Source organism: Tauraco erythrolophus, chromosome 6 (assembly GCF_009769465.1).
Source record: "Tauraco erythrolophus isolate bTauEry1 chromosome 6, bTauEry1.pri, whole genome shotgun sequence".
Classification (NCBI taxonomy): domain Eukaryota; kingdom Metazoa; phylum Chordata; class Aves; order Musophagiformes; family Musophagidae; genus Tauraco; species Tauraco erythrolophus.
The window spans coordinates 53,318,419-53,338,750 of NC_141470.1; the positions used below are offsets into that span (position 1 = coordinate 53,318,419).

General features: G+C 39.6%; 1 protein-coding gene across 1 annotated transcript in view; it reads left to right on the forward strand.

Annotated features, from left to right (window-relative positions):
• The first annotated feature begins 268 nt into the window (after nucleotides 1-268).
• The window catches only part of SPATA7 (spermatogenesis associated 7), a 45,720-nt gene continuing 25,656 nt past the window's right edge, over nucleotides 269-20,332 (forward strand). The window contains exons 1-4 of the mRNA XM_086613622.1: nucleotides 269-659; nucleotides 12,361-12,441; nucleotides 13,111-13,203; nucleotides 14,755-14,802. Of these exons, the coding sequence (XP_086469748.1) occupies nucleotides 269-659; nucleotides 12,361-12,441; nucleotides 13,111-13,203; nucleotides 14,755-14,802 (613 nt within the window). The remainder of the gene's footprint in view (nucleotides 660-12,360; nucleotides 12,442-13,110; nucleotides 13,204-14,754; nucleotides 14,803-20,332) is intronic.

Genomic DNA, 20,332 nt, shown 5'->3' on the forward strand with positions numbered 1-20,332 from the left:
CATCAATTATTCTTCGGCATCCTGTCAACTGACAAGAAAAAGCCTTAAATAATTAGGGTTCACCGAGGGGGCAAAACTTTCGCTTGGCTTCAGCGCACCGCATCCCGAGGGGTGAGGGGCACCTGCGCTGCCCCGTGCCTCCTCCACACAGCCCACTCGCGCTCGGGGCTGCGAGACCGGGCAGCTCCCGCGGCCAGGCCCGGAGGCCGCGGTGTGGGGCCGCGGGGCGCAGCCCTCCCCGCCCGCCGCGGCGCGGCGCTCCGTGGCCATGGCAACCCCGGAGGCGGCAGAGGCGGGCCGGACCCAGCGCCCCGCCCCGCCCGCCCGCAGCCGGGGACGAGCCGCTGTGAGCGCCGAGCCGAGCGCTGACCTGTGCCGGCCTTCCGGGCTCGGTCGGGAGCATGGGGCTGCGGATGGAGAGCGGCAGCAGGCGGAGCCAAGGTGCGGAGGGCTTGGTGGCGGCTCCGCGGCCGAGCGGGGGGCGCGGGAGGCGGCGGGGCGAGGGCTGCCTGCCGGCTGGTCGGCCGGCGGGAAACGCTGCCTCCCGGCCTCTCCCGTGCCTGCCGGGTGCGGGAGTGCCGGGCGCGGCCTCTCTGACCCGTCTCCCGCCCCGGGGCTGGAGGCGGGCGGCGCCTCTCCTTCCTCGCCGGCGTGCGAGCGTAGGCATGGCGGCGTAGCTGCGCGGGAGAGCGGGCGGGGAGCCGGGCACGGAGCCTGCCCCGGGGCTGCGGAGGCCTGCCTGAGGCGCCGCGGCTCTTGCCTCTCCTCTTGAGGGAGGCTCGGGGCTTGCTGCTCGGCCACTCGGCTGCCCTTAGCTGTGCCGCCCTGGTTGCCACGCGTGGGGAGCCGAGCCCGGGCCCCGTGGGGCAGCGCTGCCGTGCCCGCCGTCCGGCGGTGGAACGGCCAAGCGCCGGCCCCTGCCCGCGGTGAGCGGGTCTCGGCTGAGGCTGGGAGGGCTTGCACGTGTAACCCCGGGAAAGCTGTAGTCCTCCTCGAAACGCGGCCTTAAATCGCCCGGTTTACGGCGTCATCACAGGCGGGGATGTGGATTTTAGCGGCATCAGTGCTGCCGCGGTGAATGCTTAAGGCTGCCGGTATCTGCTGCTTCATTTTCGAGGCCTAAATTTCTGTGCGATTTGGGGTCAACTTTTTTCTTCTCCAAAGCTGGTATTCATGGATCGTAGTGGATTTTACCCTGTGCATAGAACTATATGGCCTTTGGATGTAGATCCGATTTTTTTTTGGTTTGGTGGGATTTTAGCGCGAGCGGTGTTGAAAAATAAAAAGACCAGAGAGCTTTTGAAGCTCTTACAAAGTGATTCCTTACCCGGATGTAACCAGCCGTGGGCTGCTTTGGTGCTCCGTTCCTGTGAATAATCATAGGAGTATTTGTCATTCATGATAAAAACAGGCATAAATATGGAAAAATGTTTGCATGAGCCAACTCTGGCTCTTGGAAAATGCCTGAAATATTTTTAGATCTGAACTGGATGACATGCATAATATAAAGCAGTGGTAGGAATTATGCAGTGCTGCACTGTAACGTCAAAATCATACATAGCTGCATAAGGTTACGTTCTCTGAGATGACATTGTGCTTTCATGTTGCATCTCGGTGTCAGTTCCAGCCTTTGGAGATGGTGACGGATGTCACTCCAAAAGACACCTGATATCAAAATAGAGTTTGAACATGAATTCTAATACGACATAGGAATATGAAATTCAGAGCAAAACCTACTATCTTGTGCATCCAATTTTTATGCTCTCTTATGTAGCGAAGGCAATTTTTTTACAAGTGTATCCTTTGTCTGACTGTTCTTATTTTTTATTCTCCAAATATTTTTATAGACAATCAGCATGCTGATTGTCTGGTGACTGTAAAATGAGAATAAATAGGATGCAAGATCTAAATTTCATTCAGGTTGATGTGAGCTTTGCTTGAATGACTCCTGTTAAAAAAAAAATAGTTCTAAAGTAGGAAAGAATGACTGTGTGTCTCTTTACATGGGAAGCTATTGCTTGTCTGCATAGGAGGTTGTCACAGAGTCAGCAGTATGTGAACGGGTGGCCAAATGTCAAGCTTCACAGACACACAGGAAGAATCCTTACAGACAATGGGGATTAGCACAGGCAGAGATACTAATTCCTTACAGTGAGCTAACCTAGAAATCTGTGTGCCTGAGCAAGCAAAGTTGGCAGAACAGCCATTGGATTGCTCGCAGACAGTTTATGAAAGAGGCAGAACACATCATATTTGTAGTTTCTCTATAAGACCATTGTATTCACGCACTGCCTATCCAGAACGTTAATACAGAAGAGGTGGGATACCCCATTTCATGTCCTAGTGTACTCTTTGTAAAGTGTCTTGTTCAGACCTGGCCCCATCATTGTAAAGAAAGAACTAAGATTTTATACTTGTTGTTTATCAGGGTTTCTCTTTTGTCTAGTGAGAATACTGAGCAAAAAGAAAAAATTGATTAATTTTTTTTTTAAATATATTGGACTATATAGGATTTGCATGTAGGTCTTTTCAAAGTTCAAATAAGGCTGAGATTTTTTCCCCCATAAAAATATTGAAGAATGAATCCTTTATGTTTTTTACCTAATTCCAGGTATAAATCTCCAAGTTATTTACTGTTGTAATTTCAGGAGTCAGTTAATACAGTCACAGATTTACAGTATTCAGATTATTTGAGGTCATACTGTAATTCTAAACCAGCTTTGTTTTTTAATCCAGTCTTCTGCATTGGGCTATTTAATTCCCACAGGCAGTGATTGGCACGTATCTGAACAGCAATGAAATCATATGCTTATTGTCAGTCAGTGACACATATTTGTGTCATTGTTACGTTACAACGATAGGGAAGTCATCATCATTGCTGCTGTTAGGTTTAGGCAGTTTGCACAGGCTTCAAAGATTCTAAAATGAAATGAAAATGCTTTGCATATTTATAGGGAACACCATCCTATCTAGGTTTTTTCTGCATTGCAGGAAATCCTTGCGCTAATCTGACTGGAGCTGGACGGGTGTTAACACACACCTGCGATTTGTGAGCTTCTTTCTTTTTCCTCTGTATTCCTTCATTTGCCACTTGAACAAATGGTTTTTTGAACTCAAGCATAATTTAAATTTGTAATAGGACTTAAATACCTGATTGGTCCCATTTCACTGAAGTTTTCTTGCATGCTTCAAGTAAAATATGTGCTAAAGTAAACAGGGTTCACGTCATTAACCCTGCTAGCTGTTTGCTCCAGATTGTGCCCTGCAACTTCCTCTGAAGCACAGTGGATCAAGATTTCTCTGCTCTCCCTTCTGGGTGAGGCCGGTTGTGAATTAGCGTTTTGCTAATGATTTTTTCAGTTAGAAATATGAGAGGGTGGAAGCTAATAACACTAATTGGGGGAGGGAGTTCCTTGTAGGCACAGATTGTACTAACAAAAGAGATTTTTTTTTTCTATATGTATAGAAGAAGCTAAATGTAGTGTGTCTGTGCATTTAGACATATACATATATTTTATCTTTTGGTTGGTTTGACACTAGATATTGAAACACCTTCAAAATGCGTGTTCATGGAGTCACATAACGTTGAGTTTCTTGTAGCAGTAAAAGTCAGCACATGTATTTGTCATGTAGGGTGTGCTTGTGAACTAGTGTACTATCACCCTTGAATAATAGCACTGTTCCCACAGGAGAGTTGTTAACAGCACGTGGCAGTGTGTGCTCGTGTAGTACTCTGGGTTGTCTTTCACAGGCACAACTATCCAGAGAACTCAGGTTAGTAATGTTTTTAAGCCAGAAGATTCTAAACTGTGATATGAGTATTGACAGTTGTGCACATATCACTTAAAAGTAGCGTACAGACACATCTGGAACAGCATCCCTCGCACACCCTTCTAGGAAATTGCAAACTGCTGGTGCCACTGCTAATTCTATGGAGGTGCTACACAAGCAAATGATGATGGGACTGACTTAAGTTCATTTGCGTCTGTCTGCAATTTATGTCATGAAATGTGCTGCTGACAGACGCAGCCATTTGTTTCTGCTTTTGGAATATGAATAGAGCAATAACCTGCATCCAAAACTTCCCTTACTGATCATGTGAAGCCTGTAGCTAGGAGAATTGTAACATTTTTCAATAATTACTTCATCAAATATGACTCAATTAACATACTTTAAGGCTACTGTATACAACTATTTCATGAGTTTTTTTAAATTTATCAGAGGAGTTTTTAAATCTTGTTACTGAACTATAACTTTGTTCAAATGGTTTGCATTCATGCAGAATACTATTAGCTTATTAGTTGTAAAGGACTGAGAGACCTAACTCGTAGGCATTGGGAGTGGGTGTAAAGAAGAGCTTTTGTGTAATCCAGTGTAGTAAGTGTATAAATAGTGCCCATCTAATTAATGGCTTAGAAGATTATATATGGCGCATATGTTGGAGACTGATATATTATATCACTTTCATCATATTTTGCCTCTGACACAAATGCTCCCTTGCAAAATTCAAATGGAACATTTAGGACTTTATTTCAAAATTGGAATATTGCAGCTTTTTGGGGCTTTATTCATAAAGTTTTGCTTCAGAAAATTTAGAAAGTAACGACTATATTTTGTCCTCTGGTGAATTCTGCCGTTTCTTAATAAATATTAAATGTGATGCTGTTAGAGCCGGCTTCACATCTAGGACTTTGTACTCTCAGAATTGATGGGAGTTTTGTTATCACTGAAACCAGAAATGGGTCCAGGAGGCTTCAGTTTCTCTTGCATGGACAGGAAAAAAAATACAGGTGTGATTATGAAGTGCTGTGTTGTGCCCCACTGTAACTTTCAAATAAAATGGAACACTATCAGTGCATTCAATAACCAGCTAAATCTAAAGTAATTTTTGAAGTTCTCTTGTGATTGCATAGATGCTGCAGAAAAGCAGTGGAGACTTGCTGTGTTTTAACCTCTTCTTCTAAAGGAGTCTGTGGGTGGGTCACTGCTCTCTGCCAGCTTTTTCCTCTTTCCAGTTCTGCATCTATTAGCCAACTTCACCCAGCTGTGAGTAAGAAGTAGGAGTCTTAGTGGCTGGTTAGGAGGAAACCTAACAAATGAACATATGTTTTTTAGAGAAGGTCATTCTGTACTGTGTCCGGTCCCACGTATGCAACTAGAGGAGGAGCAACTAGTCAGCCAAGGATAAGCAACCAGAGAAGCTTAAACCAGATGACCAATTATAACATCGGTAGCACCTCATCTGCCACAGCTGAGCAAGTAGGAGATGTTAGAGTGAGGGGGAAGGACTGCAGGTAAGGAAAAAGCTGCGAATTGCGGAGATTGAAAGGACTTTAGGAAGTATGGTAGGAAGATGTAAGCCACATCAGTAGGAAAGCAAGCCTTAGTAGTAGTACTACTAATAGAGAATCCTATTATCCTTTTTTTTAATAATGAAAGTATATCATCATGCAAATATAAAAGACAGATATCAGTTACTTCTTATTTAAATAAATAAAGTTTAAATCCAGTGTGGATTTTTATAACCAGCTTAATCTCTTCGTTTATTTTGAGACAGCAGTGTTTACTCTGTATACTTCTCCGTTGTGTTCATGCACACAATTATTTCTGTAGCATAAAGAGTTAATGGATACTTTGATTTAAAAATTCTCATAGTATCAAAAAGGAAGTAACCTATATTTCAGGTCCTAGTTTCATTCCTTTAAATATGACCTTTTTGGAAGTGTTGGATTAGATACTTGAAGGAGTTTCCATCACTACTCTTGAGTCATTTAGGATTTCACAGAGATTCTTTAAACCACTTCTGTTCCCTCCTTAGCACGTGTGCAGCATTTGTGCTGTACTGTACTGTTGTGTGTACAGAGTTAGAAGAATGAATTCGTAGCAGGAAGCCCACTGAAAAAAAATCACTAAACTAGTCTGTAGAACAAGGGTGGCAGTGATAGAGCGTCCTTGACTACTGTTAAATTCACAGCACAAACCCCGTTCTGCGTATAGTTGCCTGAATTACCCACTTGGAAAAAGATATCTCATTTACTGTTTTTGGTTTAGAGCATTGAGGGATTAGGGAAGAGGAGAAGAAGACAAGGAGCTAGTGGTGGAAGGTGGGAGAGGCAACAGCACCAAACCTCCATAAATTAGTGCAGCAGATAAAGTCTTTGCAAAGCTTTTGCCCACTCGGGTTGAGTGTCCCTATTGGCCTCAGGGAGATCAAATCCCCGCATCTCATGCAAACGCTGTGATTATAGTCCATAATAGGCAGAGGTGCTTCCTAGGTTTCCAGCTGAGAGATGGCCACTAGCAGCTGGGAATGCAAGTCCTGGAGCCATCAACAAAACGGCACACAGAAGGGTTGGTGCCTTGGCTGAGTGATAAGCACATTTTTATGGGACAGCTGGGGAGACCTGAGATCCACCTGGGACTGAGGGTTGTTTGAACCCAAGCTAAAGTCTAGGAGCTGCTTTTAGGGAAATACAGTGTTCATACATCTCTACACAGTTAAGTGGAGGTTTTGTGGCTTGTAGTGCTGGATTTAGATGACTATATCCAATATCCCATCTAAGATCTCTGTATTTTTTGTGGATTATCTTTTTAATAACAAGTCTTGGTGGGTAAGAGTAACCGGAATTATTTTTTTTCAGTATTTTTAATTTGCAATGTCTGAAGTGCAGGTTTGTTTTAAAAATAACAAGTCTAATACTTGTGTTTAAAATTGTTGCTATGAGAATGTTATAATGAAAGACTGGGCTTCTTTCCAGGGCGTACTCATGTTCTAAATCTGAAATGGCTTTGTAGAAAAATAATTTCCATAAATTCTGCATATCCACTAACAACTAGGAAAAAAAATAACAAGTAGAAGCCACCAATTTCCATCCTTTTTAGGACTGTAAAACTAGAAATAAAGATAGGACACCATTTAAATGAAAAGATAATTTAAACAAAATATCTTAAAAATCTCTTTGGAATAATATAATTGTTACTTACCTTAGATACCAGCTGGAAAGATTTGTAAAGGGTTTTTTTAAATTGTTTTCTCTTCTTTGTTGTTTAGTGTTATGTACTCTCAGGAAAAGCCTACAACAAGCAAATATAAGCATTAATAAAGAACTAAAAGATTTAATTAACTTTTAGAAATATTTAATTTGTTTGCTCTCTGTACTTTAGGAGAACATACAATGTGAGAATCCTGACTTTATATTCAGTGTGGACAGTCCACTTATATATCTATGAGGAAATGTATGTTTAGATCACATGGTTACACGTATAGTATGTCAAAGATAGGAGTCCATTATATGTCTCAGTTTCTGAGGTTTAAATCTCGGAAGGTAATTTCTTAAATGAAATGAAGTTATCTTGAAGAGTTTCCAGTCCAGTTCTGGAAATACATTTACATAGTCCTTAAATTTGTGACTAAAAGTTTTTTATTGTAAGAAGTAGGAAGTGTGCAGTTTAGTCAGGAAGCTTAATATTGCCAAAGCTGCTATAATACTGCAAGTATTGGGATCAGTTCTGCTAAATCCAGTTCAAACAGGTGCTCCTACTCCCAAATAATTTATTATATAAGGACCGTCAATCAGTAGAAAACTTTTCACTGAAAAAATTCTTGCTTGCATTCATGAGTTTTGAAAAAAAGAGGCGAAGTAGCCAAGATGCACTTTCACTCTGCTAACAGTCCTAAACTAGTACAGCTTCCATCACTGCCACAGCTCTCCAGGTGCTCAAATTATTTTCCTTTGTAGTTACCATCTTTTTGTCGGGTTTATATTTGCTTACTATGTAATTTGCTGAAAGTCTCATTCTCCTTTAAAATTTTCTTCACATATCTAAGCCTTCACTTTTAGTTTCTGCTAGTGTACAAAAAACTTTGAAAACACAGACTGAATCTAAAGAAATACCTGTTCAAGTCAGTAGACAACCTGTAATTATACTTGTGAAATTATTTGAACATTAACACTTTCTACCTCACTTCAGTCGTTTTGTAGAAACAGTAAAATACATCAGATAACCTCCACATACCAAATTCTCCAGTTTCTCCTCTGACATTAGCAGTGTACGTCTTCATTGTAAATATTTGACACTATAAAAAGCAGTTTTGCATTTCAGACTGAAGATACAGGGAGGGTATTATAAGTTGAATTCAGTGTAGGAAGGATGCTTTCAATGGAATGTCTACGTGAAACAACCTGGGATCTACGAAAACAAAGTTTTACTTCTGTTTTCAATATCGCTGAGCATTGTTTCAGCCAAATTCGTGTCTTTGACCCTTTTTCTGTGATAAATTTTCTACATGTTTTGTGAAAACAAGTGGTTCACAGAGAAAGCCTCAAATGCTCTCGTTGATGAACAGGTTACAAAAATCTCAGTCCCATTATTTGGCATGAGAGTCAGAGAGAGTAGGAGCAAGCACAGTGGGATACCATGGGAGAACCACAGGAAGTCTTCATCACACGTTCTGCTGTTTATGGAAATATTTTTAAGTTGAAGACTGTTCTATTCTTTCATTGAAGCTATAAGAAAATGTATGGTTTGCCAGGATAGAGCCCCTAGAATCCAACTAGATACTAAAAAAAAAAAAAAGCTGTGCAGCATAAACTTTTGCCTGGCAAGGAATGTTCTAAACAGCAAGAAAGTGTCATTAGTTGATGGCATGAAAGCTTTGAACACATCCAGGTACTGGTGGGGCTGCAACCCTGGCGTTTCAAGGGTGTCCTAAAATCTGAGCTGTCAGGAACACTTTTATTCACAGTCCTCCACTTCCTGGAAAATGGGTCAATATTGTAATGGTATAGGTGTTTCCTAGGGGGGTTCGGAGATAACCGGTGAAAGGACTGAGCAGTGGTGTTACCTGGGAATTAGCAGGAGTTGGGTTGCGAATCCAGCTGGTTAGATCAAGGACTTGAAACGTTTCCTCGGTGGCACAGAAGTTACAGCATGCAGGCGGAACTGAGGTCTGGGAATATAACGCAGGGAACGTGGGACCGTGACTTGTTGACAAATGATGGTGCGTTTTCAGTGCCTTTGGGACTTCTGCAAATCGGGGATTTCTCCGTGGATCAGGAGCGATCTCTGTGCTGTCCACATGTCCATAATCGAAATGAGAGGAGACTGAAATATCTTAGTTTTTCCCTCCTGACCCTTTCTGACAGTTTTTCTTGCATATGAAATAATGATGTTGGATGGGCGGAGGTGAAAAGCTGACTTTTTTTTTTCCTGCCCCCCCTCCCCCCCCCCCCCCCCAGCTTCCAAGCTTGATAACGGTTTAATTGTAAAGGACAAAACCAGTGGAGTCGGTACTCTTTTCGGCAGCGTTTGTCCGTGTGCCATCTGCTGGAGATGCAAAGTGAGTGAACATTTCAAAATGATCTGGTTTCCCTGTCGTGCTGAACAGACACGTTTCCAGCTGAAAACGTTAAAAGCAACAGGTTTCTGAGCGTGTCTGATCATCTTTAACTCAGGGCAAAGTCATTTGTAGCTTCCCTGAAGAGAATCAACTGTAGCTGTAACGATGTCTCTGCTCTTTTAAGATGCCCGTGCTTACCTCCCTGTGATTCTTGTTACATAAAAATGAATTAGAGGTGGTGGTGTAAGCGTTTATCTAACAGTATCAAGTGTCTCCTTCTGGAATTATATCCTATCTCTGAAATAAATAAAATAAGGGAATATTTAGGTTATTTTGATCGACTATGAATGAAAACCTTCTGATTCTCAGGTGTCTGCTATAATAGGATTTCTGGTGTATATATGTGTTTTTTTTATCATTAGGACAACCTTTTGTCTAGTAAAATGTTATAATCTAACATTCAAGTCCTCCCAAAGACTTGCATTTTTTAAACATATGAACGTAGTAACTTCGGGAAGTCATGAGGTTCAGGAAGGATAGATGTCCAGCTAGTCTGTGAATACCACTTGTATGTAATAGTGTACAGTAGAGACATATAATACTTAAACAAGAAAGCAAGCCATTATTGAGAAAGGTTTGCAGTCATTATGGAGAAAGTAATTCGAAAGCTGATACCTTCTTGCAGTATGTTTGGAATTTTAGTATTTTAAAAACAATTTAGGATTGTTTGTCCCTATGTGTGAAATCACAAATCCCTATTGAAATCACAAATCCCTGTTGAAATCACAAATAGAGATTAGGAAGAATTGTACCACAAGCGGAATTTAAAATGAGCCATTTGAAATTGATACAGATGAGCAGGAATGTTGTCCTTTGGCTTTAAAGAAAATGGCGTAAAAATAAAACAATTACAGGACAGAGTTGAAAAAATCTACAGTAGCATTTTCTTCTTTTTTTTTTTTTTCCTTATCCCTTTCATACTGCTGGTCTGGCAACTTCACAGCAAAGAGTAGTGAGAGCACAGTAATCGTAGACACTGCCTCTAGTACTGTAAAGCTGCAGAAACTCATACTGTCTAAAGGCTGGTTTTTCTAAGTGTGAAATCCTTATACTAATTAAAAGTTGCCTTGATATTTATTGTACTTCATAAGAGTGGGGATTGAGTTTATTAATCCAGATTCAGTGTCATTTCACAACAGGTGCCCAAGAAAACACTGTGCAAATTTCCATATGTGCTAATTGTTTTCATTTTATTTATTTTCTTAAGATACTTTTTTTTTTGCTTCCTAAACTATTCCTAATCACTTGAGATTTAGTACAATATGTTTTTTTATAAAGCCTTTGGGGAAATGACATTAAAACATTGTTAAAGGAATGATTTGTTTTGCTGCGATCTCTACTAATTGTCAGACACCATGTCAACCATCTTGTGCAACATGCTGTTACACTTAAAATAGAGCTATAGAATATAGTAACTACATACATAATTGCAATAGTACTCTAACGGTCATTCTATAGCAGTGGGAAATGGAAAAAACCAACCGCCTGGAAAGGCAGGTGTTGTGCATGCAGGAGGTAAGCAGCCAGGAGAGGTGGGATTAAGGGGCTCTTAACACGTGTGGCATGGCTTTCAGCATGGCTTCTTGCACCCTCCAGTCAGTTTGTAGTTATGTCTGCCTTCTTTGACCCAGCTGAAGGCCACTGAGAAGAGATTCCTGTTCATCTTGGGTAGGTCCAGGCTTCTTCATCCCATCATAGAATCATAGAATGGTTTGGGTTGGAAGGGACCTTAAAGATCATCTAGTTCCAACCCCCCTGCTGTGGGCAGAGAAATCCTCCACTACACCAGGTTGCCCAAAGCCTCATCTAACCTGGCCTAACCTCATCTAAGTCTGGCTTAAGACTGGAAAGCTGGAGATGACCAGTAAGTGTAGAGCAGTGGAGTTTCTGCCCCAGGGCAGTAGTGCCTCCCATTGCTAGGAAATGCTTACGCGTCAGTTGCAGACTCTTGAACTGACAGGTGAGAAGCAGGGTGGGAATGGGAAGACCATATGGACCTTGATAGTAGTAATAAATTTCTAGAAATTGGCTATACGGTTTTAGAGTTGGTGTTAAATGAGTGTGGTATATTTATTCTGTTAAAGAAATCTTTTTTTTATTTTGCTTTTCGTTTTAAGCAGGGTCTTGGAGGCCTCAGAGGAATACTTTATATACACTAGTATTTGTAGTAATAGTGTATCTCCTGTTAAAATTTGTTCTAAAAGTGTTGCAGATTCTTAATTCAGGTGCAAATTTTTAAATCGTAGATTGCGTAACAGGCAATGGTTGTGAGCCTGATAGTACAGCATTATTTTCAAGGAGGAGATGCAAAGCTTTGAATTCACATTCCTTCATTTCTCAGAACAACTGGTTGTTTAAGTTTTGTCGGCATCTACACTTGTCTATAGAGTTCCTACTCTATCAAACGGCCAGAAGATTGAAAGGCACACCAGAGTTTTTAAATAGTGTGTTCTCATAGATAGGACGATTTTTCATAATTCACTTCTTTCAATCTATTAAACTTGCATTTTAGTATAATACTAACCACAATCTTTGTCTATATACAGAATATTTTTCACATTGAATTTTATCATTTTGTCAAATGACTAATCAGTAGAACTTTAAAACAATCTGGAAGTTAGCATAGGTACAAAACTGTGGTCATATCTCTGTGCAGTTTAATGACCAAGGTGGAGTTCAGACTGAAGTGATCTAATGGTCTGTTCTGCTGGTTAACTCCCTGAACCAGTGAAAGCTCTACCATCGTATCTTGGTGTTTAGATAAGTTACTTAACTATGCTGTTGTATTTCATTAGTAATACAACATTTAAATAAGATTTATTTTTTTCTCTATGAAAAATGTCCACTATGGCCATTCCTGAGTTCTTTGGAGAAGATTCTCTCCTTTGTCTTGTCTGTAAAAATACACATTTTCTTTTTTTTTTCCTAACTTTTGGTTTTTGCTTGATGTTTTTTTAAAGCAAGTGAATACCCAGCTGTTGTCATTCCCAGATGTGGTCCAGCAAGTCCATTTAAAGGACACTTAAGTAATAAGAGTAATGGTAAGTAACTTATGTGCTTTCATTGAAAGGTTGACATGGTTCCTTTTATGTGGATTTGTTGATTTTTATGATTAAAATGTTTTTATAATTAAAACCTTTGCATTGAGCTTAAGCAGTGAAGTTTATTATTGCTTACATTTAGTATGCATTACTGAAAGTACTTTTGAGGACTAAGTTTTGCCTTGGCTGTACTGCTAGCTACAATTAGTTAGCAAGGTAACTAAATATACAAAGGTGTCGCGTCTATATTACCTGGAATATATATTTAGTTACTGCTTTAAAGAACCCTTGAAGTTAAACACATTCCTTTACAGTCAGTAGAACACATGAGCTAGTATATGTTTCTGTGCGATACTGCCTCCTCAGACACTTTTTTCAAAAGAGCATAGAAGGGAGAAACAGGAAGTTTCCATGATGATGTTTTCATAGTCCGACTTAGCCACTTCTGTGGCTATTTATGGAGTTAGTGGCTCAGTGGGTTGGGGCGGGGGCAGACAGACTGATTTCACATGATAGTAACTGGTAAAGAAAAATGACTGCCATTGAGTAAAGGAGTTAAGCACAAGGTAATTTAAAGTTTGTGACTTTGAATTGCAGTTAATAACTGTTTGAAATTTTAGTATTCTTGTGCCTGCCTTTATATTGTTGAAATATATTTTAATCTTACAGCTTTCTGCATTGACTCCTCTCGAAGTCTAACTAACCAATACCTGATCAGAGATCACATGGTGTTTCATTATAACAGAATCCTTTCTGCCAAAGGTAAAAATATGCATATGTGCATGAACTTTCTGCCCTCAGATTTAGCTCATTGTCTTAGAGTAGGCTCGTATCAAGAGGGATGGAGTTGGATTGTAGGAAGTGTAATTTTCTTCCTGTGTCTTACTCAAACTGATGTCAGTAAGAAGATACAGCTGCTACTTAATAATATTTTTGTATTATTGAGATTGGAAGTTTTGTATGGAAACCTTTTCCTTAAGCATTACCAAAGATACTACCTTTATTTTAGGGCATTTTATGCTGTGTTAGCTTCATTCTGCTTTTGATGAAATAATGAATTCTGAAATAATATGCTGAACTGAAAATCATGGACATAGTCACTATAGCAAACATACAGAATTTATTTTAGGAATGAAGGCAGAACACTTCCAGTTAAACTCAGACCACTGTCTTTTTTTTATTATTAATTCAAAAATGTTCATTATCTTTTGTTCATATTGCAGTCAATGGTATTAATGAGTTTTAAGGACTTGGAAAATTGTCCTGTGTGTTTGCAAATGAGAAAATCATGTTACTAACGTATTATTTGGCATTAAAAATGTATGGGTTTTTTGCATGTATTTTAATGTTAGAAGGTACTTGTGTTTATCAAAAGACAAGTATGACATCTGGAGCCTATTAAACTTGTACTCGTTTAGATGTTTCTTAATTATGGTGAGTTCCTGACCAAAACTTTTTTGAGATTTAGAAATGTGTAGTTACTCCACTATGAATTTACAATATCCTCTTGTCAGTGCTATAGTTGCAAACAAACTGTATTACAGCCAAAGTTATTTTTTTAAGTTCATAATAAGGAGCATGAATTACTGTGTTTAAAAATTACTATCTTGCACAGAGCTAAGAAAAGTCTGTAGATAGTTGTTAATGTTGTTTACAGTTCACAGCCTATTTTCATTCTTCATGGCATAAACTTGTCATGGGGGGGTCTCGGTCCTAGACATATTAATGCTGTGACTTGGCAGGATGTCCTAAGTATTTAAATTAAATGTGTGAAAGTTTTACGAGAGTTATGAAATAAACGTTATTTGAATGCCTCCTGAAACTTTATATGCTTTTTTTCTAGTTACTTTCAGAAATAGGGTTGGAGATGGTTCTGCTGATTCTCTTCATCATCCCTTCTTATCCTTAATGTCTGCTTTAAAGAGAGATATACTGAGTCTTTGGATTCTGCCGGAGTCCATGCTCACAAATATACTGCTGTCTACCCTGTAACATGCTCAGTATCCTCTGGTGTGCAGTTAAATGCCATCAGCACAAAATGTATAGAAACCTTTTGTAAGCAATCTCCCTTTAAGTGATAATTCGTCCTTCAAACATATGTTATACTTCAACATCTTTTCTCAAAAATTCTCTGGTTATATTAATATCAATCTAATACTTTAAATACACAGTAACTAGTATGTTTTTAAAGTGAAGAGTTGTTGTGTTCTGATTAAATTAGTCTTTGTGCTGTGTTATTTTATTGCTACTTTTTTCTGGCCATCACAAATACTGAGTAAATATTTAATCACTCACATTTTTTCTTATTTTCAGCAGCTGTAGATTGTTCAGTGCCCAAAAGTAGGTTGACCAGCATCAAATGTAAGTATTTGTGATACATTAATTCTGCAAAAGCTTCTGTAAAACTAACTTAAGAAAACAAAAGAGCTGGAGGAATAGTAGAGTAACAATAGAATATAACCCTTAATAAAGCATTCATGTGTCTGCTTGTTTCTTTGGCTTTTCGCATCCTGTTCCAGCTATTTGTAAGAATCTGCAGTGGATGTAATGCTAGTGAGGTGAACCTTGTCTATCAGTAATTAGTCGAGCTTAGGATCGCCATTAATTTTGCTTAGGATCCTTTTCATCCACACAGTTAATGGAGCACATGAAGAGAATTTCAGCATTTTCACCTTTCCTGTGCTAGGATGTAAGATTGAACTTTGAAGAAGAAAGCTTACTAGTACAAGGTCAAGAGGAATTTTGGGAATGTAGGCATCTGGGGTCTGGGACTGAAGCTTCTGGTTCCATTTCACAGGAAAGAGAGCCAGTTACAAGCACACAGCCCCCACAGCCTGAATTAAACTGCAGTTCTTTTTCTGCAAGTTGTTTCACTTCTTAACACTGTTTAAAGATATCAGTACCGTAGCCTTACTTCATAGTGTTAACTGAAGAGCAATACTTTCAAATCAGTGATTTATGGAATACTAAATGAAGTGTATTAGTCAAAGGGGATAAATAGCAGCTGCTTGTTAAAATAACAAATGTATATTTCTATTATCTATCTGTCTTTTTTTCTAATACAATTAGAGACAGTTCTTTTTTCTCCAATTCATTATTTAGTTACAACTGCTGAGATACTGGAGAAAATTAAAGTGTTCTTTTAGGATGGAAAGATAAATCTTCTGAGGACAGAATACTTTGTGGTTAGTCTTAAATCCTATCAAGCCAGAGTGACACAGCCTTGTAAAATTATCAAAGTATAGAGCTGGTGCAGGAAATCCATCATCCTTTTGGCAGAAAGACTCAATTTCATTAGAATTTTTTTCAGTACTTCTGCATAATGGGTTGAGACTGAATTAAGCAACAAACTGCATCAGGATCAAAAATGCTATATGTGGGCTTGTCTTCTCCTGCTTTCAAACAGTGCAGCACAAGTAGCAAGAGTACTGCAGGGATATCTGGAGTCTGCAGATGGCAGTAAGAATTTCAAATCACCTGTTCTGCAGAGTCATCTGAAAAAAGTCTTCCTTCTCATGCTCCAGCTCTACCAAGATTTGCTTTGAAACAAGCATGAAAATACAGGGTTGGTGAAAGAAGCATGTTTACACCTGTGTATTTGTGTAATGAAAACTTCCTGTAGCTTTTCTTTCTGCATCTGCTAGAATCTTTCTTAGATTCTGTAATTAACAGTTATTATTCCATACCTTTTCATGTCTTGGGTCTATCTCGACACCAACAAATACCCCTTTATTTTAGAGTCTGCTGTCTTTACAGATAAAATGCTTCTGAGCTGATAGCTTGTGTGTTTCACACCAGAATGAGTTTCCCTGAATAATGAGTTCATTTTGGGAGACAGTGACACTCCTAACCTTTACAGATAATTGTCATGACACTCGCAGGTGTGCTCTGTAGTGAGGAAATTTCCATTTCAGATAGCAAGGCTTTGTGCAATATATTTCTCTTTCAATTCATCTTACTCAGACGGGTGTCTGACTATGTAACTGTCCTGATCACAAACAGGGTGTGATGGAAACATCTCACCTTTGTTGCCGCTTTTGTTTTTACCCATCTGTTTGATAAAATTGGTACACTAAAAAGAGCTGAATTGCTCTTTCACCTGTTTTCAAACTGGCCTGGAAGAAGCTGCTGATGTGTTTTATCTTTCTAGAACATGCAAGCAATCAACACAGCCCTAGAAGATGTTTCCTGTTCACAAAGGAAAAAAACTTAAAGCTAGGAGGAAAAAAAGCTTTTGATTGCAAAAAAAAAAAAATTCCTTAATTTACCTACTGTTATTGTAGCCTAAGAGGTGGGAGTGCTAATTGTTACTTAGTTGAAATTTATTATATTCTCAAAATAGAGCTAGGTCATGAGGTGAAGCTGTGTCATAGCTCAAGCATTGGGATCCTAGTTAGCACAGGATTCATTGGGAGGACATGCTGGACTTACTTCTGGGTCTCCCAGAGCTGAGTATCCAGTGTGCTTAGAGCTTTTTATGCCTGGATTTAGCTCAGTTCTAACATAGAGTTTGTTCACTTGATGTTCTGCAGTGAGATGAATTGTGCAATTATAAAGTGACAATGAATTTGCCGTTTTTAAAAATCTGTTTAACAAAGCAATAAATAATGTGTTTTTTTTCCCTAAAAGTGGCTTATCAAGACAGTGTTATTTCTCTGCCTCAGTTTTGAGGTTTTATTTTGTGAGGTGCTTCATGTTCTGTAATAAAAATGAGAGTGCTGAATGAAAAACAGAAAGCAAAGTAATAAAGCAAATTTATATCAACAGTATCTTTTTATAAGAATATTCCTTAACATAGTGGATTTACTTTGCAATGATGAAAAATGTTCCAAATTACATTTTCATCTTAAATTGTCTGCATAAAGTACTGCTTTCTTGCAGTAGGAGATTCCTTTTTTTTTCTGCAAGAGCGACAGAAACGTCTCAACATCTGATTTCACTGCAGTTCAGCACTTGCCCCAGACGCAAGGCTAAAAGTTATATAGCTTGCTTGCTGGTTCTGTCTACTGTTTCGGAAGAGCGTCTTTCTACTGGATAGACATGAGATACACTGGTTCATAGATTTCCTATGTAGTGATTTCTCTTCAACAGCTCAGTTTGTATGCATTGTCGTTTCTCCTAATGTTTTGGAAGCTCAACTTCTGCTTTCATGGAGTCACAGAAATGTTGGTTGTGAGGGACCTTCAGAGGTCATTTAGTCCTCCCTGAGCTTTCCTGCTCAAGATAGGACTTCTGCCAACACTAGATCAGTCAGCCAAGTCTTAGAACCTCTGGGGATGGAGATTCTGCAACCTGAGTAACCCATTCCATTGTTGAAATATCTGCGTAGCTAAAAGATTTTTCCAATCCAATTCAAACACCGTCAGGTTCTGGGGAGATCTTGCAGCAGCCTTTCAGTACCTCAAGGGGGCCTACAGAAAAGCTGGAGAGGGAATTTTTGCAAGGGCATGTAGTGATAGGACAAGGGATAATGGATTTAAACAGAGAAAGGGTAGATTTAGGTTAGATATAAGGAAGAAATTCTTCCCTCTGAGGGTGGTGAAGCACTGGAACAGATTTCTCAGAGAAGCTGTAGATGTGCCATCCCTGTAAACAGTCAGGGCCAGGTTAGATGAGGCTTTGAGCAACGTGGTGTAGTGGAAGGTGTCCCTGTCCATGGCAGGGAAGTTGGAACTAGATGATCTTTCAGATCCCTTCCAACCCAAACCATTCTATGATTCTATGACCAGAACTAAATTTACTTGAAAGCATTTATCATAGTAATTCCAGTTTTAAAAGGCAAATTTTGGATGGTGTAATATAAGGGCCTTAGATGGTATAGTTGAAATTGTCATTTTGTGATGGGCAACAGTAAAAGCAGCCCATCTGCAATAGGTTCAGGATTTTCGTTTCTACCCAATACTTAAGATAATCCTTTCTTAATAAAAATCTTTGAGGATTAATATTGATACTCAATGTGTGCATGTAACTGATAATCTTTTCTGACCTGCTTTCTTCATATGTTTTGTCACCTGAGATCGCTTTATAAACAAGTAAGAAACTGTCACGTGGGCTGAAATTTGTAAATAAACGGATAATTCCATGGCATACATCTACTTTCAAATTCTTCATTACTGGTCTCACTGCCTTCAAGCTATTTAAGGTTAAGGCTACTCAGGCATCCTTTGTCCTGTATATCATAGAATGGTTAGAGTTGGAAGGGACCTCAAAGATCATCTAGTTCCAACCCCCCTGCCATGGGCAGGGAAACCCTCCATTACACCAGGTTGCCCAAAGCTTCATCCAGCCTGGCCTTGAACACTTCCAGGGATGGGGCATCTACAAATTCTCTGGGCAACCTGTTCCACTGCCTCACCACCCTCTGAGTGAAAAATTTCTTTCTTGTATCTAATCTAAATCTGCCCTCTTTCAGTTTAAAGCTATTGCCCCTTGTCCTATCACTACATTGTGAAATGTAGTGATAGGACACACCCTTGTAAAAAGTCCCTCTCCAGCTTTTCTGTAGGCCCCCTGTAGGTACTGGAAGGCTGCAATAAGATCACCCCGGAGCCTTCTCTTCTCCAGGCTGAACAGCCCCAACTCTCTCAGCCTGTCTTCATAGCAGAGGTGCTCCAGCCCTCGGATCATCTTCGTGGCCCTCCTCTGGACTCACTCCAGCAGCTCCATGTCCTTCTTGTGCTGGGGGCACTGTTCTTATAAACTCAAGATGTTTAGAATGAAATTGAAAATTATTTTGATTTATTTCATACCTAAAATTCAAGTGGTTGAGGTTTTTTCCTAGTGTTCTATGCACTGTTCATCAAGAACTACAGATTTCTGTACTGTTAATAATAGTGCAACCAAGTGTTACATGTTCAGGTGTTAAGCTCACTGCAAGATATCATTTGTAGTGTCCCTGGCAGTCTATCAGAGAAGAGTTTTTCTTCCTCTGTCTTTTAAGAAACAGATTATGTGGAGATGACAGCCAATAGCTCAGGCAGTAAGAATATTGAAGATGTACGGAGGAAGAAGGTAAGGGAAAAGGTTTTTTAGAATATTTTCAAACCAATTTATTTTTTCTTGCTGGAGATGGGACACAAATTTCATCCAGGCACAGTTGCAGCATCAATTTTACTGAATATGGGTGGAATCTCTATAGTGTCACTGAGGTCCAGGGCTTTACAGCTTTATTCTCCCAGTAGTTCTGTGCCTCAACTGAAGCATATTATTACTTTTTTCTTTTTGTATTTCTTGTCTTATTACTTATTGCATCCCAAATAACATTTCTGTTTCCCCTCTATTTCAAAAGAAATTTGGCAATGGGTGTAAATTTTCAATTTGAAATACTAAGATTTATTAATAGTATAAAGTTACAGAACAGAATTCCTGCAGAGTTAAAAAACGTCCCCTCAAAATGTGCTTCATGTACTGCTAAAATAGCAGGTGAGTATTTCCCTTTGGGGTTGTTGCCATGAATCAGTCATTAGTGTTTAAGAATTAAACATGATACTGTCGTTGGCATTCTCCCTGGCCAACTGAATGTGTTCTGTCCTTAAAGTGGATTTAGTTTCCACTGTTCTTTTCCTGGTATCTTAGCTGGCAGCAAAGTAGGCAAGCTGCCATGCCACTGGGCTAGCAGTGAGCATGTTCTTGTGTATTAGATCAGCCTTATTGACTTAAAATAGTTGTTAAAATGTGAAACTTCTTGAAATGTGAAACTTCTATGTTCAGAGTTAGTCCAAGCATGTTGATTGATACCAGTGGCCATTAGAAGTCTGTGGTTGTGGAATTTGTGCCAGAAAACTCCACAAAAGCTATGCCAAGTAAGACAGCTGCTGCTACACATGCCTGGTTTCTAATAGGACTAACTTTTCAACTTGTATGTTTAAAGGATTTTCCACAGGGCATATTG